Source organism: Anopheles stephensi, chromosome 3 (assembly GCF_013141755.1).
Source record: "Anopheles stephensi strain Indian chromosome 3, UCI_ANSTEP_V1.0, whole genome shotgun sequence".
NCBI lineage: Eukaryota > Metazoa > Arthropoda > Insecta > Diptera > Culicidae > Anopheles > Anopheles stephensi.
This window is the reverse complement of record NC_050203.1, coordinates 31,235,677-31,262,547: the sequence shown is the minus strand read 5'-3', so window position 1 is coordinate 31,262,547 and position 26,871 is coordinate 31,235,677. Positions and strand designations below refer to the sequence as shown.

At 43.6% G+C, this 26,871-nt stretch overlaps 1 protein-coding gene across 1 annotated transcript in view; it reads right to left on the bottom strand.

Annotated features, from left to right (window-relative positions):
• LOC118509494 overlaps window positions 1–26,871 on the bottom strand; it is a 75,852-nt gene that overhangs the window by 16,355 nt on the left and 32,626 nt on the right. The window contains exons 3-6 of the mRNA XM_036050149.1: window positions 14,365–14,559; window positions 12,857–13,908; window positions 12,520–12,652; window positions 8,834–9,061 (exon numbers count right to left, since the gene is read on the bottom strand). Coding sequence (XP_035906042.1) covers window positions 8,834–9,061; window positions 12,520–12,652; window positions 12,857–13,908; window positions 14,365–14,559 — 1,608 coding nt within the window. The remainder of the gene's footprint in view (window positions 1–8,833; window positions 9,062–12,519; window positions 12,653–12,856; window positions 13,909–14,364; window positions 14,560–26,871) is intronic.

Genomic DNA, 26,871 nt, shown 5'->3' with positions numbered 1-26,871 from the left:
ATGCCTCGTTGCTGCTAGTTAGCTTTATGACCTTTCTGGATATAGGCCTGATCATGCCCAAGAGCTAGATGTCAATGACTTGAATTACCTACAGTTGAATGGACATCGTTTGAGAGAGGTATAGTCCATTTGAATAATAGAAACTGTAACATGCAAACGAAATGAGGAAATCTTTTTGATGTGAGTTTAAATACAGTTGAACAAACTGTGGAATAGGACATAATTGGTAGGTTTCCAGAGCCATTAACATACAAAGTAGGTAGTTCTGGTTCATCTACTCGTTGCCTTGCAATAATGGAAGGATACTTTGAATGGTAGAAAATAACTAGACAGAGTTTCTTTGACTGGCAAATGGCATTTGAGGCAGCAATTGCGATTGCTCGTTGGACCTCATTAATTTTTTTTTCTAAGGAAATCTGTTATATGTACCAGTTGAGAACTTTTTGAGTTGAGTTCTGAATGATTAAATAGCTTAGAACATTTTATAATTTATGTATTTTGGACCGAGGTAACCGAGGAAGTAGTGGAGCTGATTTTCACAAGACAAGACCGGGCAAGACCGGCCAATTCCTTCAGGTCAGTTTTCTTGCCTTCCTGCCTTCCTTGATTTGTTGTACCCGTAGGTGGATAGTTAGAATTTTTCACATGATCTGTACGGAATTCTACACACGGTCTTGCTGTACGAAAGATTGTCGGCTAGCCCTTTGGTTTGAAGGATATAATCCAGTTTAAATATGGTGAACTGGCATCAGTAGCTCAAGTTAACAATATAAAACTGAATTGAGGATTTTTACCAGTAATATAACCTTCAACGTAACACTTAATGCACTTCTCGCAGTCTTAAAGCATCGACAAGTTTAAGACAATTACAGTTTTGCGATACTACAATGCGATTTCTAGATCCGTCACACTTAAGTGAATAAGTAAACTAAAACATTTATGATATCAGAAGTTGCTACGGTTTAGGTGGTAAGTTTTAATGACAGTATTGCAACAATTTTTAATATTCCAGTATAGCTAATAGATATAAATAGTGTAAGAAGATTAGCCACAATAACCATTCACCATGGCCGTACTGAAGGAAGAATAGAGTATTAGTCTCTGATAACATACCTTGAATCGGTTGATTCAGCAATTTATCTTATAATTTCCTAGTCCATAAAAGCAGTATTAAGACACAATTTATGAAATCTATAATTTACCCATCAAATCACTCTATTGCTCCTCACCCCGCTGCACATTGATTCGTGTCATTACATTGCACTGTTTGTACCATCTGTTCTGTACCTCAGCTCATTGTTGCATTTCCTCACACACAATGTCGCTCCGATTGATTGCCATTCGGGCTCATTGTTGATGCCGTTGTGCAGCAGAAAGGAAACCAATTACGGCCCCATGCCATTCAAAGCACGCGCGTCAAGACGTCTAGTTCCGAAGGGTCCCTCGGGGTCTTAAAGTTGAAAGTTGGTGCTGCCGCTTAAGCTTTTTTGTAGTCGATCGTGGCGTGATCCTCGCTACATTTCGCAACGCGGCAGACGGTGCGGAAGAAAAGCGACCACACAACTTATCGTACCGATGCTATCTTAATCGTCTCCATCTTAACCAGCCAGAGACTGGGGATCGGGATGGGGCTTTATAGCAAATCGAGACAGAACCGGCACAACGAAAATTATGCCTCGTTTCGTACGCTGGAGCGCAATTTCGTTGCAAATTTGTATTACTTTTTATTGCATCCCGACTGCCGCCGGCGAGTGGGTGTAGCTGACCTCGGTTGAGGACGCACGGCGTACGGACAGGATGACGGTGGGAAAAGCACACCACGCACAGAGGGCATTGTAATCGCTCACGTTTTGTCTGGTGGGTTATACGGGGGTTTTTGTTTTATTTGGAAGGATAATTGAATTCGGATGCTGGCCCGCAATTCGCCCAAGATGGACGTCCAAGTGCCCGGACAGAAAAGTAGGCAAAGCGAGAAAAACAAACCACTGCACCACAATGCTCTCAAATGCCCTGCAGCTGCATAATATCTGTCACGCTTCAATGTAAGTCTGTCTCTATTTCGCCTTTCTTGAGGGTGAATTGTGAGTCAGAAAGGATAATTTCGTTTCTACTACTCCCTTACACAACAAGCGTTGGTAAGCCTGTCCCTGATGATCATTTGAACGTCTTCTTACCTTAGCCTCCCTCCCAGAATATCTCGCCCATCCCGTGCGCTCATCCACAGCCGTCCGGAAACGGTGAATCTGACCATCTTTACGGTACCATCGGTCAGAAAAGCGGAAAGAAAAAACGAAACGCGCAAAAGAAGAAAGAATCACATAAAAGAGCAAGGTTGTGGAGGTTACAGCCACAACGCGAAGGTCACCCGAAGATGCACTTTGCTGCACGCCGCCTGGCAGCCCGAAGCCTGGAACACCACGAGGGATCCCGGTTTGCAATTAAAACCCCACAGCAGAACGATCCATCATTGTTGTTTTCCCTGACCGCTTCCCATTCTCGCCCGGTGTTCCCCTTCGCCACGATTCGGGAAAGCGTTTGAGCCTGCACGACGTGCACCAAGCTCGCCCGAATGCACCTTATGGCAGCAGGCCGGCGAAGAAACGCGAGCGAGCGCACAGGGAAAGCTCGCAGCGAGATAAAGCAGGAGAAAAGCAGTGCACAAAAAACCGACAGCAGCAGCAGCAGCAGCAAAAACAAGACATGCAAACCGTCTAGACTTCTTAATGATTTCGTTGTTGTTATATAATTTTTGTTATTACACACAAAACTCCCGGGCTATCGAAAACAATTTGTTCATACCCCAAAGTTGCATCGCATGACCGGCACACACACACTCACACAAGCACGGGGAACTTTCCTTTCCGCTTCGTTCCGGGAGAGCGTTTCGTTTGGAGCTACTGCACGCGGCCGCCAGCCATTCGTTTCGGGCTCGTGTGCAGCACGTGGGAAGTGATTGCAGATGCAATTCTGCGCCCGCCGCATACGCCGGCCGTTCGTACGGGGTGGAATTTCGAAAGGGACTCCAGAGCGAGCTCCACCGGTGGGGAAGAGCGCGGCGAGAGTTTGACCGTGCCCGTACGGCAAACGGAAGAATCTTGCACGTTCATGGATGAACGCAACGGACACGGAGATGCACTTTGCTGTGCTGGATGCACCGTGCGATAAACGGAAGGGAAGGGGGCAAGCGGGGGAAAAGCGGGAGACATAGCTTTTGATGTAACAATTAAATGTGTAGCTTTTATCATTCGGCGTCTGCGTGCTTGCCATAAGCGATTAAGCGATGGGTTTCAATCTAGGGGTGGATAGGGTTTTGAGCATCGAATCGAGCCGTCGTCTTAGAATGGTTTTGTAATTGGAAACAGCTTGAGCGCAAATCATGAATAAATTCACATCATGTTCGCGTACTAATGAAAATGGACGAACATCACCGGCTACATACATGGGGTGCTTTTGCAATAATGGGGTTTGTATTAAGGGTTACGGAACAGGTTTACCGATTGAAAACCGTTCCGTTCCATCTGTACTGCTGGGGGTTTTCACTGGGCGAATGGGGTTTAGATTTTCTTCGTCGTATTGGCAATGCATGATAAATAACCTTAACGTGTATTTATGCATTACATTTTTTAATGAAAATAATATCTTTTATTGTGTCGACTTTTCTTAACAAGGAATTTTTTTTTAAATTTGTTTTGAATTTATAACAATAAAAAGCTTTTTCTGTCCTTATTCTTCTTTTTTTTTTATTCTTAAAAGGAAAGGCCTGGCCGTATTGCTTCTTTTTGGCTTGACTACTTCTAAGGTCAATCTTGCCATGTTTTGCTTATTAGACTTTATTGACATCACACAGTTGTCCTCATTGTGGGGGAACGATCCGAATGAGATTTGAACCAAGATCCTGTCGTTTGAAGATCTCTTTCTTCTTCCGCGGCACTACAACCTCGAGAGGTCTCGGCCTGCCATTTCTGGCTTTCTGTGTCTTAATTTTAACCGTAGTAAAATAGTCAGCCCTACGTACGGGGAGGCGATCTGGATGGGATTTGAACTTCGGCCTTGCCGTGTGGAGACAGGACAATGCCTCGGCCACCGAACCGCCCCGCTTCTTCTATTATGTTTATCAAATTGTAGTTCATTTTTCATCTGCCAAATTCACTAAAGATACTCCAAACGGAATTAAAAACAGTAGAGAAATCAAAACAACGCTTCTCTTCATCTGTAACGAAATTGTGTATAAAATCAGAAATCAAATAAAGAAGCTAGTTCGAACATAATTTTCCTTGCAAAATTGAGTGAAAAAGATGTGTTTCCAGCTTACTGCCCAACATCAAACCCCATCCCAACTCGCTCCAGCAACCCATATTCCTAACCCCATCATCAGTCACGGCCTGAACAGGCTGGAACTGAAACCGAGCCCGCTGCACGTGGTCTTCCCATCGTCGGTCGGCCTACCAACAGCAGCTCACCGATCGACCCAATTCTGTCCGTCTAAGTTTACGTCAATTGCCGCACTCCACTGGTAGGCAGTATCACGAACGCTGACGGAACGCGGTCGGTCGGACCCGATGAAGCACCTACTGCCCGATACCAGTGATCAAAGTTTGATTGCATTTTGAAACGCAATCGGTTCTAATTGATAGCTGAGAAAAACCCCGTTGGCGATCGAGGGGCCGTGTTACCACTCCCACTTTGCATGATGCACTGCGTTTTTCGTTTTTGCTTCGTTCCCGCGTGCAATTCGATCGGAAGTAAGAAGCGATGTGTGTAACATTGACGTGAAGAAGATCACATTTCAGATAGCAGCGTGTGGTGCAAACTGGCTGCATCGAGCAGAGTTAATAGGAACGTCAGGCGTACACTAGCGATGGAGTATTTCCTTCCCTTCGTAGAGGAAATGCCTTTGCCGGACAGCCCATTCATAACTGGAAGCATTCCTCGTGTGCAGTACGGGTACGATATGTAATATTTTTGCTGGTTGCAAAACACGACACATGCAGCTGTTCACCGTGCACGATTCTGGAACACAGATGGGAACGATTTGGCGAGTGGCGAAGCTTAAGCAAACCTGTGTGTGTGTGTGTGTTCTGGAGCAAAATACACCTTACTGTTCAGTAGGTTGAGGTCGTACAAATAGTACGAAATAAAAAAGCGATGCTTTGAAAAAGCTTCCAACACTTTTGGCGGAAATTCTGGAGCCAAGCGTTCGAACGTAATTAACTCCATTTACAGAGCAAAACACAGAAAGGGATTCTATCTACTCAAGCTGGAGAATTGAGTTTGTAGTGTTTTCATGCTGTTTTTCCGCTTTGCTTAGCTTTTCCATTCGTTTCTGGATAGGTTTGGTTTGTAAAAGGAGCTTTAAATTTATTGAGGAAATGACCCTATTCTCTGAGATCTTGGGGCAACAGGATGATACAATCCAGTACTTTTAAGCTACCGCCACTGAACGATTAGAGAACCGATTTGCTGAAAGCCCTTTCAATGGGGCTTCCAAGCATGAAAATATAAATCACAGTCATGAGGGAGAAAATTTAGATCACTCTTTCTGGTGAACTGAATTGGTTGTTATGGTATAAGTTTCGTAACGTCTTCTTGGGTCAAATTGCTCTAGGTCGTGAGTTCTTGTGCTTTAGACATTTTTCACTCCAGCAGCTAGATGTACTAGTTAAAAGCAGGACTTAAGAGGTGGTGAAAACAAATAAAATCACACAACTTTTTTATTCTTGAGGAATTGCCTGTCCTAAATCACATAACTAGTATGTTATTAAAATTTATTCTAGCTCGAATAACTTATAATAAATCAAATAATGATTGATTATCTTCATACCCAATTCCAAGGTCTCCAAACGCTACGCTGGAAAGAGCACATGGTTTTTTAAAATCATAAATAAAGTCCAATATTAAATCAAATGGCTGAAACAAGACCACAGGTTGTCAGTAACAGAAGTGATAACGGGGACGGTCTGCACAAGGCAGGCCCGGTGTTCAAATTCCATCCTGGATTTCCATAGCTCCCCGTACGTGTAACAAACTATCCAGCTACGGTTAAAATCGAGTTACGGGTACCTTTTAAAGTTTTAGTGCCAAGGAAGCAGAAGACGGCTTTGTTGAAACATTCTGGATGATTTTTCCTATCCAATCGATTAAATTTTGCTATGAACATTGATATCTCTGAACAATATCTGTTTCTCTGTATATAGTCTCTGTAGTCTTCAAAGTCTAACTAGCTCATCTGGAAACAAATTGGATATCTCTTCATTTGATCCTTGGGTTTAATTTCAGTTTTTATCTATGTTGTTGTTGCATATGCCTTTCGAGGCTTGGGAATTTTTTTTTATTAATGTCCAACGGACGTCCTGGCCGTTGTGCTTAGATCCAAATTACAAAACGAAAATAAAGCGAATAGAAGGCTGTTTGATTATTGAGAAAATAATCTCAAAAAATAAAATTTATACTGAACAACGGCATTTGATTTAATATGTTTTATAAAAAGTTTTAATTTAGTGGCTCAATGAAATTCAATCAAACGTTATTGTGAAACATTAACAGTAATTGAGCAGCTTAATTTTTCTGGTATCAAATTTTCAAGATTTATTTGGTTTATTTAACATGGTGTTAAATTTGTAGTCACTTCAAATAATAACGCTCTCAGCAGCTTTTCTCGTCAAACAAATATTTACATCTTCGTTTACACTGCATATGCTACCGTTCCATAATAACCTCCGCAAATAACCCACCAACCAGAAGCAGTAAACAACCCAATTACACAACTTTCAACTCCCCAAACTGTGTTGCATTAATAGTCCTTGCGCTTTGGGTACGCCCGTCCAAATCAGCTCCACAAGACGTTCGCGAGTTGACAGCGTTTTTTATTTCTTTTTTGTTTATTTTATTTTATTTACATTTTTTCACCATAAATGCGTTGAGAGGTGGTGCACTTATTAATGCGTTGCACTTGTGGTGCGTGCGGCAAATATCCGAGGGTGCATCCGAGGGCGTAAGTGACTCACCGATAAAAGTGCACCTCTCGCACACATAAAACCACACACACACACACACACACACACACACACACGCACGCGCCCGTACGCGTTAAGACAGAGGCAGATAAATGGAATCGGACAAGCGGGTCAACCGAAGTCGCGGTGTTGCGTGCGTTTTTCATCTTCGTCCTTTACCGTGCCCGGTTGTTGCGCCGCCGACACGATGCACGCGATGCACCACGCACACACGCACGCGTGCCCGGGGAAGGGTGCCCGGGTCGTTGGAGTAATTTAAAATCTTGTTTTGACACTTTGCGCTTTGCGTGTGCTGCCCATTAAGAAGAAGTGTTTGCCTTTAAGCCGATTGCTTCCCAGAGCGCCTTCGGGGGTAGTTATGTGTGGTTATACTGAGTGTGTGCTGCTTTTTTATTTATTTGTATCTCCGTTGTTCCTCTTCTTTTCTCTGCAGCTCTTCTTAAGCGAAGAATAACCGGGACGTGCGTTGGACGCGTGGACATTTTAAATGGGTCGCATCAGGGTCGGTACACGGTGGGCCGCAACCGAGATGGGACAATTTTGAAGCCATCCGGAACGAACCGTAAACTGGCGCGGGTTTATTTATTGACGACGCCTATTTGGCCATCCCATCTCACGGAAGGCACGTTGGGCGGAAAATTGATGAGCAACATCGGTCAAGGTATCGTATGGTTATTATTGAATGCCTGCAGGTAAGGAATCATTGGTGTTGTTCTCGGCCGAGAAAGAATCGCCGAACAGGTGTGCTAAGGTTTGATTTGAGGTCGCCAGGTTTGGTTTGATCGTAAAGTACTTTAAATCAGTGACAAAGTTTTAAGGTTTAAGATTATTTGCAATTTAAAAATAATTCAAGTTTTAATAATTGATTCCCCGAGCGACCATAAGTTAGTCAGCAAATTCCTATACCAGGGCTGGTGTAAGAATAAATGTCCAAATGTTCTTAACTCATTCTGAGCCATGACGATCAGCTGTTTTTTTCAGCAATAATATTTCAAGTTTTTTTGCTACTAGGATCGGTTCTTCGTCTGAGCTCTTTCGGAAAGACCATTTTTTCGAGGGAATTTTTGTGAGGTTTTGTCGAAGTTGGGAAGCAAAACCTCTTTCGCAAGACCTATTTGGAAAAGCCTTTTTGGCGAGAACCCTGTGCCAGAGCCCATTTGGTGAGGTTGAACTCTCAGTCCGGCAAGGACTCTTAGGCAAGATCACTTTGATGAAGTCTGTTTGGAGAAGACATTTTGCCAAGGTCTCTTAGTCAACGCGTAATCCTACTCCTAGATTTGAGAACTAAACTTCTCGAATGTTGTTACAAGTCTGCTTTGGTCATGCTTATAGTTGACTTATAATTCTATAAAATCTCTCGTCTACTATAAAGCCTATTGTGTATGGAAAGTTGGACATTTTTGAGACTTTGGAACGTCGTATGAAAACAGGCAAATATGCTTTGTTTATGCTTACGTTGTGTTATTTGCTGGTTATGGAAAAATATAAAATATTCAATAAACTCATAGAACCTTTTAAGTCTTGTATTATCCCGATTCAGAGCTTTGATACTTCATCAGCTGTTTGTGTTAAATATCCCATGATTGTGTTTCCTGAATGCAAATTTGATATCATCAGTTTTTTGCAATATGCATAGCAACAGCTTCCAATTTTCAGTGTTATTTTATCAAATAGAAAACAGACCAGCTCGTGCGTTTTCTTTAAATTTCTCTTTAACTTTAAAATTTGTGTAATAAATCAATATAGCATTAATCATTACTTATGTCCATTTTGAAAAATTATGTGATGAACAGTGAAGTTAAAACTAAAGATAAACTTACCGACACAACGTCCCCGGTAAGCAACCGGGATGGCTCGTCCAGTCAGACATGCCTGTCGCTTTAGCTCACAGATGCTCGGATAGGTGTTCCCGTCCGTACCGCAAACAACGGATTTGGGCGATCGATCGGCCCGGCACTCGGTACCACCGCAGGACACACAGTGTGGCGTTGCATTCTGATCCTCGATGCACCGCTTCCCATTCGGACACTGGACAAACTTACATGATGCTAAGACGTGGAGAAAGAAATACACAAAAAAAAACACAGTATTAGCACACTTTGACGTGTTACCTTGCGGTGTACATGTAGTGAGAGCGTTTTAAACACAGCACGAGCTGCCCACTGTCCCCCACATTGGCACGGGTCGATTCCAACCCGTGACGAGAAACACACCTTCTCGCCGGTCGTAAGCATCCCCTCGAGTGGCAGCTTCTTGCCCCACGGTACACCAGTTTTTTTTTATGCTTGCCGGGTCCCGCTGTGTGCCACGCTTCTCGGGTGAAAGATAGCGGTTAAGTGTGTGCTTGGTCCAGCCTCCCACTTCACACTTCGCAGGGCCGTGCACTTGCGGCAGCAGTTACTTGTTTTATGTGTGTATGTGTGTGTGTTTTTTTTTGTTGATTTAATTTTCTCGCCACTGTTAATCACCTGGCCTCCGGAGGCCACCTTTGGGCGGGCGTGTGCCAAAAGTCGACATGCCACACCGATTCGCTGATGAGTGGCGGGCCGCATGAGCAGCCGCAGGGCTTTGCAGGGCTGCATGGGCAGTGACAGAAATAAAGAAGCCAAAATGCAAGCAAACACACACGCGCGCCGGTGCTACTTCACGCAAGTGGGAATGAAAAATCATCAAACCGCTTTTTCAGCTCGGTGCCGTACGCGGATCGGAAATGGTGTGGATGGCAATGAGTCGAATCGAGAGTCCTGCTATTTCTCGTTTCGTTCATCAAGCGCACTGATTGGTGTGGGTACTTGTGAAAGGAGCTTCAATGTTGTCATATGTTTTCAGATAATTATGAATCGTTTATTGGTCGGAGGTTTTTGGCTGGGTTTCAACCGAATTCGACGCGGTGCAAGGTATGGACCGCTAAGAAACAAGTTTTGATGTTAAGAGTCGGCATGGTGAATGTTGATCAATTCTTAAGAAACAATTAAGATAAGAACTTCAATGCTGTGTATGACATTTTAAAGAGGTTGTGTAACCAACTTATAAGGGGTTTTGCAAATGTCAATTTCGAGTACAAATTGAGGTTAAGGTGCATATTAGCTGGTGAGATGAATGATCAGCTTCAGGCGATATCTACTGCGACCGCTTTGATTAAATTGATTTATTGTGAGTTTTGGATCTTTTGCAATTAAAGCCTCTGGACGATTTATGATCCCCATCAGTATCCAGTAGGAAACTACTGGATTTTCGCCCCTACAGACCGTGTTTTCCCGTAGTGCACATCGTACACATCGTAGCGAATAATTCACCCACGAACAGAGAAAAACAAACCGACACCGTGTCCGACGATCGTTAGCGATCGTTAAACCTACCCACAATGGTGGTGTGCAATTACAACCCATCAGTAGACCCAGTAGGAAAGCCGGTGATCAACGGCAGCGTCGTAAATACTTCAACTTCTGATACACCCCAGACCGTTGATTACCGTGATCCTCCAGCGAAAGAACAATAATCTTTTACTGAATTCCGCAGATGATGATCACCATTTCCAGGGTGCACTAACTACATACACATACACACATGGACTCATACGCTTGCACGTACCAAGGATTGGTTAATTTCCTGCGCCTCGACAAACAAACGAAATCGAGCATCGGCGAGCGCTGTACGCGAATCATCTTCAAAGCATTCAAGATGCACCAGCATCAGTCTCTGCAGTGCCCCGATCGCATCGTTAATCGCGTCCCCCCGTCGAGGTAATCGCCAGTCACCGAAGACTGTCGGGAAAAGCCGGGGGGGGGGGGGGGGGGGGGCAGATGAAAATAAATCAGAGTAAAATTTACGACCGCCAGCGTAGCGGCCCCGTGACGACGGTCGTCTTCCGCTTTAAAATTCCTCGCGACCTCGGCTCGGGCAATGGGAAGCTGTGTGGCGATGGACAGTGATGGAGCAGAACAGTTTGATCTAGTGGTTCGAGTGTTGCGCGAAGTGCTGAAGCATTCTGTCATCAAAGTGGCTGTGCACGGAAGGGGTGAAGGTGGGTAGATGAAACCTCGGGTGGTATGGGGAAGGTTGTTTGATGTTTGGTTTGGCTCGGCAGATGCTGCCGCTGACAGTTGCTTGCGCGAGCCGTGCGACGGATTGAGCGAACGTGTGCTTGGCCGTTGCAGGAAGTCATGTTCGGCTGGCCACACTCGACCGTGCGAGGGAGGTGCTCTAATTAGCTGCGGCAGTATCGCTTTTCAACGGTTTATAGCCAATTTCAATGTATGTTATCTGGGCATTATTAAAATTAGAATATGTTTTACGACGGGATTCCGAGCGCTAGGAATGTTTGGTGCGGATGAGTGATGTCATAAAGAACCTGGGCTCTGTTACTGAGCTGAATAAATGGCGTGTGAAAAATGATTTCAGAAGTTGTTGATGGGTTGTTTGAATTCATCAATCGAAAACAATACGTAAGGCGTGTAACATGTACGAGCTACATGAGAAATTCGTCCCAGAATTAGAGAACTGTCACCTTGAACTGATTCTGCTTGGACATCATACGTGTAGGTACCATCAACACGCTGAGAAGATGTTTAGTCCAGGAAGTCAGCTGAAACGTCTTCACACCAGGCTTGAACCTCATAGAGTACTCATCTCCGTCCTCATCTCTTTCTAAGATCTCAGTGGTAGGCATAGTCTCGTCAATTTTGACCATGTGAGAGATAACTTGAGGACTTTTTAGCAGTCCCGATGGATACATAACGATCAGTATTCCTTGGCTATATTGCGATTTTTTTCTCTGAAATTCGTGTAGTCCTTGGTGGAGAACGTTCAATGATATCATGATATTCCCTGATGAGAGAGTATATGAAGTTCTGCTTAACTTCAAGTAAAACCAGCAGCTTAAATATAGCACCGGATGTGTGCTCCTAGGATAGAACAAGCGACTACTGAAGCCTATGCTTAAATTGACAGTTCAAAGGTCTTCATCGTCAACGACATGACGCATTTCAATAACGTTCTATAGTAGACTTCTTCTTCCCTACAAGCTTGAAAGGTCTCGCCCATTAACTATTGGCTTTCTTGACTCAGAGTACCAGATGCAGGATAAGCAGTCCTACATACTATGCACAGAACTTCAAAAATTGCCTCTATGATATAACAGATTCGGGAGGACTCTCTTCTTGGCTTAACGACCTCTTATAGGTCACGGCTATCATTTCTGGCTTACTAGACTTAGTGATTCCACGTAGTTGGAGACTCAGACCTCACTACGGGGGTGACGGTCCGGATGCGATTTGAACCCCTCGCTTGCCGTGTAAAGATCGGCGCCGTTGTAGCCCCTGCCAACGGACCGCCCCCCTCCCTAGTCGGGAGCACTAGGATTGCTATTACCGACTTCCTTATTTATTATTTTCCCATCGCAAGGCAGTCAGATCAGCGTTTAAACGAAGAAGAGCTGTATAATAGTCTACTGAACCAGGCCAGACGTTAAAAAAGGAAATCTAATATTTAGTGATAAGACACTTACTTTGACAGTGTCCTTTGTAGGCGACCAGTAGGGATGTAATCTCTTGTCTGCAAGCACGTTTCTTCAACTGACATTCAGTTTTGTACGTTCTACCGTCAGTGCCGCAAACTGGATTGTAGAAATTGGTCTGATGCTAGTGGATACATGAATGAGAGAAGAGAATTAATGTAAAAAGCTGATGTGTGAGAAAAAATAATAAAAACTGTAACACATAAAATCAAGTTTGAAATTAACCACAAACTCTTAATTAGTTGTAAGGCACGTTAAATCAAAACCGCGTCACTGGTTTATATAAAACAATAAATCAAGTGTAACCCGCGTAAGATCATCATCTTACCATTATTTCGTTGCCCCAGAAATCCTCCATCGGCTCCTGGTGCTTGCGATTCCTTCGCTGCTGCTGATGATGATAGTTCTCGATGAAGAACACGTCGTCCAGATAGTTTGGCTCACGGCGCGGTACCCGTACCGCCGTGCCGTTCTGCTTGCGACCGACCCGCGGAACACGCAGCAACTTTGGCTTCCCGAACGCGACGAACGGTGCCGCGGTGGACGGCTTTCGGTGGGTTTGTTCGTTCATCGTCTGATTGCCACGCACCGGCACATCCTTCCGGTGGTGGTGTCGCGTTGTGGGTGGGATAAATGTCGATGCAGAGGTGTGCCCTTTGGCCTTGGCCACAGCCGGGCCCTTGCCGCCGGTGGGATGTGAATTTAAAGCTAGCCCGTTCTGCTGCAGAACGATCCGTTCGCCACCGGTCCAGTCGCGCCCGGACGGGTTGCAGCCGGGCGGTACGGGACCGAAGCTGGGCGCGGTACAGTTGCGGGGCGGGTGGCGGGTACCTTTGGACGTGCTGGTGCCACTACTTCTACTGTTCTTACTGCTATTACTACTACTGCCACCCCGACTACTACTACTCACTAATGTCACAGATTCCAATAAATTATGCTTCTTATCCTTAGCGTTATCCTTAGCGCTGTGTTTCGCGCTCGCTGCTCTTTGGCTACCACCGGGTGATCGGTTTTCACTTAGGCTAGACTTTTTTACACTCCTGCCACCGCCGCCGCCTCCACGTCCCTCGGCCGTGTCTGGGCCGGTGTACCGCAGTTGGCGCGGTCTCGGTTGCCGTCCGGTGTCGGCGAAATACTGTCGGTGGTTTCGCTGGCTTTCGCTCAGATTGATCACCTTAATGTTTTGCTGGTGAAAGCGTGGTTGCTGTTCGGGGTGATGCTGCTGGTGATGCAGCTGATGCAGCCGGTTGTTGCGTCTGGGCGACTGGGGGCGACGCTTGTTGCTGCCACCGCTGCACGTCGGTGCACAAATGCATTTGGGACGATTGCGGCGCATCACACACCGTTTGTTTGGGCCACATTTTGCCCGATCGCAGGTATCTGTGGGATAAATAAATTTCAGTTGTATAATCAATTTTTCGGTTGAATATTGGATTATAAATGCTTAGTTTATGTATTTTTGATTCATCCTCTCATTCCATCATAAATAATTTGTTCCACAATTAACAACGACTTTTACGATTTTTTTGAATATTCATCGTTTGATGGTCCTCATAATGTAAGTAAGTAGAACATTGTAGTCACGCCAAGGAGTATATTCTGCTAGACAGTTTGTGTGCACCTGGCAGTGTCTTCATAATATCATCAATGAAAAACACAAACAGAAGTGTGTCCTTGAGTGCTATAGAGAACAGTACAAACTTTAAAGAATATTGTATTTTATATGCAAAAGTAAAAAAAAACATGTAATGTATAAAGATATTTTTTATTATCAGTCTCATATGCCAAAGAACACAACATTCATCCAAAAAGGGTTAGAAAGTGCATTACACTTACCTAAACACGATGTGCACTCCATCCCGTCGTTGAACGCGTTGATGAAGAACAGACTAACATCCGGCACGTCCCGCTCGCTGAAACCCTTCCCACCGTTAGCGCCTGCCCCGCAGCAACTCTCCCGCGTCACATTCCGCGCGAACAGCTGACTGCACTTTCCCGACGATTCGTACCGCCGCAACCAACAGGTACCCGCTGGAAGAAAGCAGAGGAAAAAATTATAAAGATACATCAACTAACGATTCTAGTGGGAACATGCCGGAAACTAGAAACCCTGAAATGCAATCATCAATAACGCCACACGGTTGGTCGCTAAGGCCAATACCCACCCGTCCGTGGTCAAAGATCGCCGATATTGGATGGTGCAACAGGTCGCCAGTCCGAACGGCTGGAGAAGTTGCACCGCTCACGGCACACTCGCGGTTCACACGGTAACGAGGGCGTCGGATGGGACGCTCTTGATTGCAAATAGTGAAATCATAAATTCAATATAATAGATGCCGCGATCAATTAGCCAGAGCGAACGTAGCTGGGTGGCGACCAAGCGAACGGGCCCATAGACGGTTGCGATGCAGCTGCAACGGATCGTGCACCGCTTGGTAACGAGATGTGACGATACCCGGGACCACCGCCGTTGGTTTTGCTTCGTGTGAACCAGCTCGTGGCCGCGGTCAGATGATAGAGAGCGAACATGTCACAGCGACGCACGTGTTACACCTAACACGGTGCAACGTGGTGCAGTGTGAGGCTGCGGTCTCTTTGATTGAAACCGAAGATCCATCCCACACGGTTCCACAGCATTGCGCCACGGTACGGCATAACGGTTGGGTTTGGGGTTTCGTTGGATCTGTTGGTTTAAATATCGATCAACGGCTGACAGGTATCGGGTTTGATGTGTGGTTTATCTCATTCGAGGTCGGTTTTGAATCCGTCACGGTTTAGAATTTCGATAATTATTCCTGTCTACTGTAATAAATATCTTGGACGATTTTGTACAGTTTAGAGCTTTGTGTTTCTCAACAATATTTATAAACTCTGTCTTAAAACATTCGAGTTTTATGTTTTTGAAATATCAATATATCTACTGAATGAAAAGCAGTACAGGGAAGTAGAGTCCTTAGAGAACTACAATTCTCTATTTTTCAAGTAAAATACATGGGTGGATTTGGGGCACCCATTTAAACCTTGGGTGAAAACCAAGGTTGAAATCCCATCAGGATCGTTTCCCAATCAGGATCAGGATCCAATAAGCCTTCTTCTTCCTTTGCACTACAACCGCAAAAGGTCTCGGCCCGCAGAGGCGGTATGGATGGGATTTGAACCCCGGTCGTGTCTGGTCCATTAAGTCTAGTACACACTCTAGTAGTACATTCAATGATATACTCGTGTTTCCAAGAACTCGTCGACGTCGAACATTGAGCCCATAACCTCACTTTTACAACATTCAGTAGACTATTATTTCTTATACAAATATAACGGCCCAAACGTCACACTGAAAGTGGTTTATAATCCAAAACTGATTGAAAGGATATATTGTTTGTAAGCAAATGCTGAATATCAAATATTGGTCAAATAACAATTTTGAGAAATGTGAGAAATCAAAATAAAAATACATTGTAAAGGCCATATAAGCCCACAGCAATAAAAAAGAAAAAATATCAATGTTTTATCTAAAGAGTCACTTCAGATAAAAGATACAAAACTATAGAAAGCAACAACAAATAAAAAACTGCCTGTTATATACAAAAGGATTGAGCGCCGCTTAATGGAGGCCTCCTTTGTCTTGGCTCTACCGCCAATCACTGCTCAGTATTCAGCACACAGCGAAGGACAATAAACCATTAATCGTCCGATTGCGAATGAAAAGCCCGAATGGGGTTCGGAAACTCACGCGAGAAACTTTCCCACCGTGATCGTTACCCAGCGGTAATCGGCGCGGCCATATCAAGGCGATTTTCCGTACCTACAATTCCATGCACGCGCGTGCACCCATTTCCATCGATGGCAACACATTCATTTTCTACCAACTCGGCGTGTTGGGAATGGGAAATGAGATGGTCAAAGAGAGTACAGCATAAAAAAAGCCCATCTCCTCAGCACCCAACCGTACCTGAACTGCATTCATCCCGAGTCACCATCATTAGGCCATGATCATAACGGGAGGTCAGGCCTCCTGCGGGCGGGATCATGGCGCGCGGATTCTGATCGCTGGCGCACACAAACACCAATTACCGTGAGCATAGAGGATTTGAAATGTCTTGTTTGATCAAGCATCCGTCAGGGTTGCTGCTTTTTTGTTGTGCTTTTCGATGGCTCACAATGGCTCATTAATCTTGCGACATGCCGTTTGATAGAGGAAAGCAGTAGGTACATGTAGCGCCAGAGATAAAGGGATCGCCGGTGGTATTTTAATGATTTGGTTCGGTTTTTGTAGCTCCAGTGAGCTGCATGATGAAGAGAGAGAGCGAGAGATTGCGAGACTGTGGTGAAGTAGCTTCGGTTTCAATTTATAAGCATCGTCGCGCTTTGAATGGGGAACGTTCGTTAGAGAAATGTCCGTCTAGCTAGGATAGTTAATGCACGTCCGAGGAGCATACACCGATTGTTTTACAGCATTGCACATCTGTAGGTGCAGAGCAACCTACCACTTTTTTCTCTCCTCACACACAGAGGCGAGAACTTCACTCAACAAGCAGTTTGGTCTGTAATTTATGTTGCACAAGTAGTAAATTGAACGATCGTGTGAACAAAAAGTTGAAACATTTAAATAGCTTAAGCTAGCAAGGCGCTCGATTTGCTCACTCGTTTGCTCACTTTGGTAGAAGGTTTTTGCCAGCAGCCGAAGCAAGGCAGCTGGCAGCTGAGCAAATGGAACTGGAGCATAGCACCGTTCGACCACCCATCGTCCTTAGCAGCCTGAGAAACCTGATCTTCGCCAAGCTCAAAGGAGCTGCAGCATTTCATATTCAATTAATATCATCATACTCGATCGTACCACACACGCACTAAAGTTTAGTGAATCATCGAATGGGATATCGCACCGCCAGCTCACCCCGACATTTCCACCCCGAACGTCGCGTGGCGCCCGATGGAGGCGCACGGTCCGCCAAGGTTAATTGTTTGAAAAATGCATTTTTATCCCCGGAACGGTGTCAATTAACGGTAAACTAATGATGACCGTTGGACAGTGTCCGGGGGTTTAGTGGTGCGGCCGGGGCCACGCTGCACCCGAGACCACTTTGATGTCTTTGACAGCTAACCGCAACCGTATAACGCCGAGGAGGTCGGGCGTTAGGACCGGGTACCGCGCATTCAATTAACCGGCACAGGTTGGCACAGGGACGTGGGGGTGTTGCACACGAAAGGAAGCGAAATCCGATTCAGTTGCGCAAAGCTGGGGAGGGTTTTTCGCAGAACGTTCAAAAGACACACACACACACACACACACACACACACACACACACACACACACACACACACACACGGGTAGACACTTGATTTTTGTGATCGGTATCTGAGATTCAGCCGAACAGTGGGAAGATGCTGTGTTGCAGGGGGATTGGCGAAAGATGGGAAGGGGAATGTGGCAGTAGAAGGCAAAGCAAATAGCAAAGGAAAACATAAACTAGATCGTATTTCAACTTTGTATGCGAGCGGCGCAGGGAATGCGGCTCCGGTGTAGTGTACCAAATGGACCTGTTTTACAATTTTACGACTGTTTGGAATGCACAACATTGCCTCGCAATGTTCGGCATTTGGTCGGCGTGATTGCGCGATACCGTATTAATTATTTCATTAAAGTTGTCTCCATTAGTAGAGCGATCAATTTTTTTTTTTGTGTGTGCTACCGCTACTTAAGTTAACCGCCTCATTATTGTTTCATGTGCACCGCTGGTACACCTGCCGACTGATCGATACATCAATGAAACGAATGGATCTATTTACCGAGCCATTGGATTGGCTGTCGCGCGCACCTGTGTGCGTGTGTTTGATCGTACGTGATTAGAGTTTGTTATGCTTTGCTTTGTCGGTAAAATTTAAAACATGCCTGTTAACGTATCTCATTAATCGAGTTTTCACTTTTTGTTCGGATTTCAGCACACACGCGCTGATTAATGTAATAATGTTTGCCCTATAATCTGCGGGCGTGCATCGTATGTCAATTGAGCGGTGATATTGGCGCACAGCATTAAGGGTTGAGGGTTCCATTTAAGGTTTCTAGCGTGGGTAAAATCTTTTAGGAGATGTGATTAGCTTTCTCCTTTGAGATGTACTGATCGCAAGATTCAATGAAAACTCTTTAAATAGAGATGTTTTAATTGAAAGGATCGACTTCAACGAATTCCCCATGAATCGTTGAGCGAATAGCAAGTTGCTTGTTTGATTGAAAATGAAATTGTTTGCAAGATTTCCGAACCAGTAACATTTTATTTTTAAGCCAAAAAAATAGCTGAAAATAAACTAATTCAAATACTTTATAAGAAACATCTTTCCAAATATGTGTTGTTTGCCTGCCCGCTCAATGAGGTATTCTAGGCAATGAAATGGTAGATCAATTGACCAAAAAGGGCGCTTTGAATGGGTTTCTTTTTGATAGCCTACCTCACGAGCACATGCATGTCCTAGAGTTTCCTACATCGCTTGGTGGCAACGTATAACAGAACATATATGAACTTGGGAGGTTTTTATATTCAATCACTACCCAAGCATCCTTTAAGGCTTAGTTTCATATTATCTCAGAAGATTTTTCGTGTCTCGAGCGAATAAGACAGGTCGACTCCAAAGCATGTGTTAGCAGTCTCGGTTGCCATGAGATATATCATCTTCAATGGACATGGACTTCGTTGCTTCTTATCTCGCCATGTTTGACGCAGTCCAGTACTAGAAAATTGCCAAACATTCCCATTCAGACCAGCTTGGAGACGAAGATGAGGATTACCTATGAGCCTCGAAAATGGATATCGGAACACTTGTCAACGAACCATCCGAACGCACCCAGGATTAGGTGTTACCCTCACAATATAGGCCTCCGCTAAGAACACGACTTTGTCTTTGGATGACAGGACACTACTCAACGAAACAAATCAAGCAAATACGGCCTAAGTGTCCCTCCCAACCATAGGGAAGTGAGAATTATTTGTAAATTAGTCTTAAGCAATACGGCCAGGCCGTTCTAGTAGAATAAAAAAATACACCTCTTACGGAGAAATAAAGTTCATCGAAGGAACAAACTAAGCAGTTATTTATTGGTAAACAAAGACGATAAGTTGATGTATAACATGCTTTTTTATTTATTTCAACTCAACTCTTTCAATTACTAGAAAACCAACAAGATTTGAAGCATGGTTCCCCTACGCCTGATTGCAATTGGCAGCTATTTTCATAGTTAATGCATGCTAATGGGCGAACACCGTAATGTGGTGGCAGTGATGTATATTTAAGCATTTTCCATGGGTTTTGCATCGTTTGCCTGATCGCTCTTCTCTGCCAAGCGCATAGTGCGTAGTGCGTCATCAATCATGGTTAGTGTCGTTACCCAACGTCGCTCATTCTCGCTTAGCTTACGCATCTCGTTTTATGACGTCTGCAGAGAAAGCAAAAATTTTAAAACAAAACCTACCGCAACCGCAAGAAAAATAAATGACAAAAACAGTGAGAAGTCGCGATTATTTTTGCATGGCATCGAATCACAGCAGTTGGTAAACCACATCTTCAGAATTCAAATTAATGACTTGAATTGTTTCCGATTTTTTGTAAGTTTGCTTAAGTGTACATCAAATCCTAAGCTGAACAGAATTGCGTACAGAATGATGATGAAATGATAAAAATAATGATAGACGTTTAAAACAGTGAGATTGAAAGACACAAAGTGAAAGGGGTTTATACAACAACGACGAGCGTTTAAGCGATGCTTATTGAGATGAAGCCATTTTAAAATAACAGCATGAAAAGATTCACGAGCGTCTTTGCTCATGACATTGTTGTTGGAGGAACAAGCAGGCAAGGAAACTTTTTCTTATGCAGATTGTTAAAACCTTCAGTGGAAAAAAACTTTATTCAAAACATTCTAATTCATTAAAAAAGTGAACGAAACTGGTCACAAGCTTTCGGGAGCTAGCAATGAAGGTATGATGTAAAGTCTCACCAATGCGGTGTACCGTGTACCCATGAGCAGCCGTATTAGCATGTATTTCCTGCAGAAATCTTCTCGACTTGTCATTCTCTGTCTCATGCTGGCGTGCTGGCTCCGGCTTGCTTGTCGGTTGGTAAATCACCACAGAGCGTACCATTTCAATAAGAAGCCGAGCGATTGTATGACCAAAAACTTTGCAGACGTTCAGGGAAACATGGAGCACTTGCGGTCATCCCTTACGAGCGTGGTGGCCAGCAGTTTTGACTGACCGGAATATTTCATTACCATCACGTGTGCCGCCACTGTTGGGTGGTACGTGAAAAGAAAAGAAAAACACTGCAAGTTTGGGTGAAAAGTTTATGTACCAAGACTAGACGGTTGTGATGTAAGTGTTTTGTTGTAAGAGTTTTTAACTACTTGTTTAATTGTGTGGTAGAGCTAAAGCTTTTGTTTCTTTTCAATGTATAATCGAAACTTTATTAAAAATGGCGGTTCAATTTTGCTTCGTAATTCTCTTAATGGAGACGCCTGGCAATTTTCAATACCTGTATGAGAAGGGCTCGAGTGATAGGATAAAACATACATCAAGATAATCGCTAGGAGTTTTCAAAAGTTTTTTATCTTTAATTTAATAATTTGAAAGGAAAAATTGTCAAATTCAATCCTTCACGCACTTTAAAAAATGAACTTCAGTGATAAGGAACTGGGTATCGTTAGGGAAAAAAGGAAAATGAGAGGGAGAATAAAATTAAAATGGATTTGAAACACCTTTCTCACCAAAACAAAATATGACATAAATTAGCTCCAGAATACAGAAAAAAATCAGAGCGATATAAAATTATTAAACATAGTTTCGATTTACGGTAGTTCAAAGCTACAGCAATTTAATGACTCTGTTTAAGACGAGGCGGTCCGGTCTTCAGACGGCAGGAGCGAGGTTCAAATCCCATCCAGACCGCCTCCCCGTTCGTAGGGCTGACTACCTTACTACGGATAAAATTAAGTCACAGAAAGCCAGAAGGACGAGACCTCTCGAGATTGAAGTGCCAAGGAAGAAGTAGATGTTTAAGATTAAGTCACATGTTTTTCGGATGTGACTGAAGTTTCGGATTTTAGAAGAGCATTGTTATTGCTCAACTGAACTTGAGCTGCTCGAGAGTCATAATGCAACAAACATTGAACGAGATAATCCAAACTGAAAAAGAAGCATAACGCATAAGTCAGCCACCATTTGCTGCCCATTTCCATTTTCTTTCTTTCCACGCATTGACAACTGCGTTATAATGATTCATTCGAGCCGATCATCTACCCGACGCTTATGGTGCTAGGCCTGGGCCGAAACAAAAATCATCAATCACTGCCAATTCCAGTCACGTTTCAATACGCAAATGAGTGTGTGAACGGTCCAGCGCTCGCTTTCTGTGGCCGTTTCATTCCCATTTCATTCATCTTTCATCGGGGTGGTAGTCGAGGTGTACAGGTGGGCTGAGCATGTTGAAAGTTTGAGCGATGGGCTACCAAAATCCTACAACCGTGTGTGTTTTCGATGGTGAACGAGGCAAGACTTGACCGTTTTTGCTGTGGGCAGTATCGTTGCCCGTCTGGATGCAATGAAACTTTTATGCACATTATTATGATGCATTTTGTGACCGTAGCTTTCGCCATTTCAATGCACTATACTTGCTCCGTGTGCCTTTGCCATTGGTGATTTCGAATTTTTGGAGTGCGTTTATGTGCTTCTTCATTTTTTTGTTTTTGGTTTGGTTTTTGCTCCCCACTTTAAATCTCTTTCCTTCGTGCCGTGCCTGTTGCTTTACAACACAAATTCATTAAAATGAAATTTAAATTCATCATCACAACATTTACGGTTGACCGTGCTGCGTCATAAATTAATTGAATGCAGTCCCGTATTCCGTCGAAGCCACTGGAGGGCGGGCTGAACTTCTTCGGCTTCCCAACCTCATGGATTGGCTTTACGATGCAAGCTAAGCCGTAAAGTGTGATGTTTATGCTACCTAATCGTTTTAAACCAACTTCGATGCCACGGTGAGGGATGAACACGATAAAAAAAGAACTAAATAAATTAAGTCCGCCGTCCGTTTGGGTCACATTTTTGGTGTTTGGTGGGCAGAGACCTCGATCTCGGAGACCGAGAGATCTTCTGGAGGACGCACCCAGCAGCAGCAGGTTGCAAGAAAATGGCGATGCGGTCAATCGACCAATCAGAAAAGGCAACAGCGGCAACCGTAAGCCGAGACCGCGACTTGACTGACAAATTGCACTTACCGCGCGTTGCAGCTTGCGGATGCGTACGGACAGCGATGCCTACGATCATTTCATGCCACTCGGGGCCCGTTAATTGGAAGGGAGACCAATTTGTCCAGAACAATCGGTGGATTGCCTTTCCGCGAACTGCAAGGTGCGCAGCTTACGCTTTGATGTTGACGAATAGAATTGTGCCGCTGCAAGAGTTCCGTTCTAATCGATCGATGGGTTGGGCATTTTAATGTCATAAAAGCTGAGATAACACCAAAATCAACCGACACGGAATAAACGATTTGCAGGAAAGAAATTTAAAATTATAAATTAAATTGCATGTAACAACAGCCCGGCCCGGTGTGGTGAGGTTTATTGGTATGCCACCGGCGTGCAGGTCGCTGACATCGCGTGGAAGCATAAACATCGGGGGTTTATGATCAATAAAACCCAATCGCACTCGATTGCCGATCATGTCTGGTACGTGAGAAGCACGGATTGGAGTATGTTAATTGAGCACGGGATATGGAGACTTCTGATGGGTTTGCGATTTTTATGAACCAGGTGATAGGGCTCATTTATAGAAAAGCGTGTACATTAAACAGTTTTTCTGATGCACTAAAATCTGGGACATCAAAATCAATCATCATGACAATAACAGTAATCATAAAGTATATACTATTATTGCATATCTCTCTTCCTGAACGACATCTTGAATCATTGCTTATAATATCAAAATTGTATTTAACAACGCCTTTCCTTAGCATTACTAATTAAAGCCCTTGAAAGAGATTTCAAAATATCTTAAGCCACATCTCTTTACAAAACCTCCACCCCGTTGAGTATTCAACCGAACCGGGAAGAAAATGCTAGGAAAATAAATCTTAAATTGCACTAATTTCACTCGACCCTTGATGACCGACTAGACGCGGCCGGCGTTTTTTGTCGACCAGCTGGCCCACCAAGCTTCCAGCCAGTGTCTGTTTGATGCCGTAGAATTGCCAAGCCCACCAAAGGTATCGCTTTCCCCCGTTAAGGGCGGCACAGCCGCGGCCAGAGAAATTGGTTTTAATTAAGTTCCACCAATTGCTCGACAATGATGTAAACTGATACCGAGCCCTTTGGCATTCCCTTGGCCACAGGCAGGCGGCCGGGGTGCCTAGGATGCCGGAGGAATGCGAAGGGTTCACATCCAATCAGTGTAATCAACATCAACAACATAATCATTATCATCGGCATCGGCATGATGATCGTCATTGTAGTATTGTCATCCGAATGGGCAAGACAGGAAACCGGCAGCCCGAGAACGCGTTACCGCATCCCCTTTTGTTGGTTATTATAGACATCATAATTGAAAAAGTACAACTCAATAATAATCAAGCGATCGTCGAAGACAAATTCCACACCAGGCGAGTAACTTCCAGCACCGTGGCGTGTAACGGGGCACATGGATCATAAACACAATTCTTCGTGCTTGTTTTTTTGCAATCCACACAGCACATGGCAAGTGCGCACCGCTTCGCTGCTGTCGTCGAGTGCACTCTAAATTGTCTCCTGCAGTGGTGGCATGATCATCTCAGCTGGTGCAACGGCGAGATGAGTGGAGTTGCATTTACAGCAGCAACAGCTGCTGGCAGGGTGTGCTAGTGTAACTGCATTTCTGAGGTGCCAGTAAGTGGTGGTCGGTTGGTTGCTTGCTATTGTTGATGGAAAGCGTCTAGCACGGGATGGTTGCTATTAACTAGCAAAACGATTCTAGTGGATGCAGCATTTGTCCTTTGTATTTCGCATCTTACCAGAGAGAGCCTAGTTAAGCTTTTCCTCCTGTTTGTTGAACGAATGCACAAAAGGCAGCCAGAAGTGCTATATCACTTAGCTTAATTTTATGATAATCATTTTAAGAATGTTTTTATATGAATCATAATGTAGAATTTTTTGAAAACTTTTTCATCCTTAATTTAAATTAAATATACCAATTATCACACAAATTAAAGAAAATAAGGATTTATTTTATGAAATCACTTTAAATCTTGGCGATGCTTCCAAGATTATATCGTCCCAATATTATGAGCTTGATCCCAGGGAATAGTGTAGTATGCCCTAACCATCGAGTTTTTGTGACATTCGGACTTAGCTGAAATCGTCTAATGAGAGACAGGTGCCAAGTACCCTGCAGAGTAAATTGAGAAAATAATCACAGGAATGTTTCATGGCAAAAACCATGGATTTATAGATTGGTTGCAATATGGGTGTGAATCTTGGATGCAAGAGTCAGAGAATCCGTCTAAAAGATGAAAAACATTCTGAATACGAGGAACAGTGATGTATTAAACTCGCCGTTCATGACTGAGACAAAGTCAAAGTCCATGCCACAATAACTCAAAATGAGAAGCCTTTTTTCATTGGACATTATTCATTTATTCTAAACTTAAAACACATAATAGCTAACATCTGTAAGGCTTATTAAAATATATAATATATCTGTGAATAATTATTTAAAAGACACACATTAACAAGTTTTCAAGCATTTGCCTGAATGCCGCAATCGACCAGATAGCACTTGTTAAGTCGAATGCTTCGAGAACCTGAACTGCAAGTGCAGCAAATAAAATTCGGACAAAAATTAATTTATTTTGTGACATCTGAGTTTTCGGACATTTGGCCATTAGTTGCCGGTCCCCAAAATTTGATTAGCAATTTTGAGCAATCTTCCTAGATTTTCTAGTCGTACCGGTGGATTATTTTTCAGAGAAGAAGATATCTGAGTTTACTTTCATACGCTGTCCAAAGTTAGATTCTACATATTTTTTGAAAAATGACATTTATTTTTCGTGTTAGTTTACTAACAACATTAACTAAGAAAATAACGAGAACATAAAAATGTTTTATTCGATTAATCAGATTTAGAAGCTGTGTTGATACGAATTAATATAGAATAGCTAGGTCGAATTGCTATTAAGAATCTTTCTTGTATTGAATGAAATGTCTACAAACCCTCCCGAATTATTAATTTGCAACATCTATTTTGAACCCATCAAGCACTATAACAGCTAATAAATAATTCAAACCCATACGGCACGTCCAACCTTTCAATTGTACATTAGCAACTACATGATCCTGCTTCTACACCAAACAACCCTCGGTCACGGTAACGCTGGGCAAACGAAATCGAACTTTAACCGACTGTAGCATCAATACCTTCGGTCGCATTCCCAGCGAAACGCATTTAGAAGTACAACCCGAGGAGAAAGGTACCTTGCAGTTTACAATACGACAAAAATTTCGAATGAAAGCTTACACAATATTGCATTAGCTTCGATCGCTCTAGCTACACTCGCAAAACATTCTCCAGACATTGGTTCGATTCGGTAGCAGCAGCCCCGAACCTACCTTGCTGCACTAAATTGACTAATGGTTTATTCTGTCCCAGATTTCGGTTTCAATCACATAACGGTTCTGGTTCGATTGCAATCGGCGGAACGGTGGTCGTTGCTCCGTCAGCTGTTTCGATCGGGTGTGGATGGTGTGCCAAAACCACAACGTAACGGTTGTCGGTATCGGAGTTTGAAATCAATCTTTAAAACGATGTGACAGGGAGAGCATATAGCAATGTTTCGTTCAGAAATGGTTAGCGCTTTGAACAGGATTAACATTGACAACCAATTTTATTGGAATCAATTAAATATGAAATTGATTATTCAAGAGCAAATTACACACATTAAATCATTTGAAACACACTTGCAATTATTTGTTGGAATCTTTCAAATCTGACGATAAACAAGAAGTAATTTGAAACTTTGATAGATGTATTTGCAAACATTAATGTAAATTAAAAAATTAAAAGATTAAAAAACTCGAGAATCCTTAACTATCCTGACCCATAGTGCGCAAAGCACACACAAATTATTCCTGCACGAAAGACATGTTCCCGACATCTTACACCGCCCGGCGGTATGGAGTGTCAATCCGATCTGGATGCAAATGTGACCGAGCAGATGCATTTGCACCCTCTTCCACAAGCCTCTCGCCATTCTCATTCCCTGCCGCCAGGTCACAGGGATTGAAACTGATGCAAACGAGCTCCCGTAATGCAATCAGGGTTAGGTTAGGATCCACAC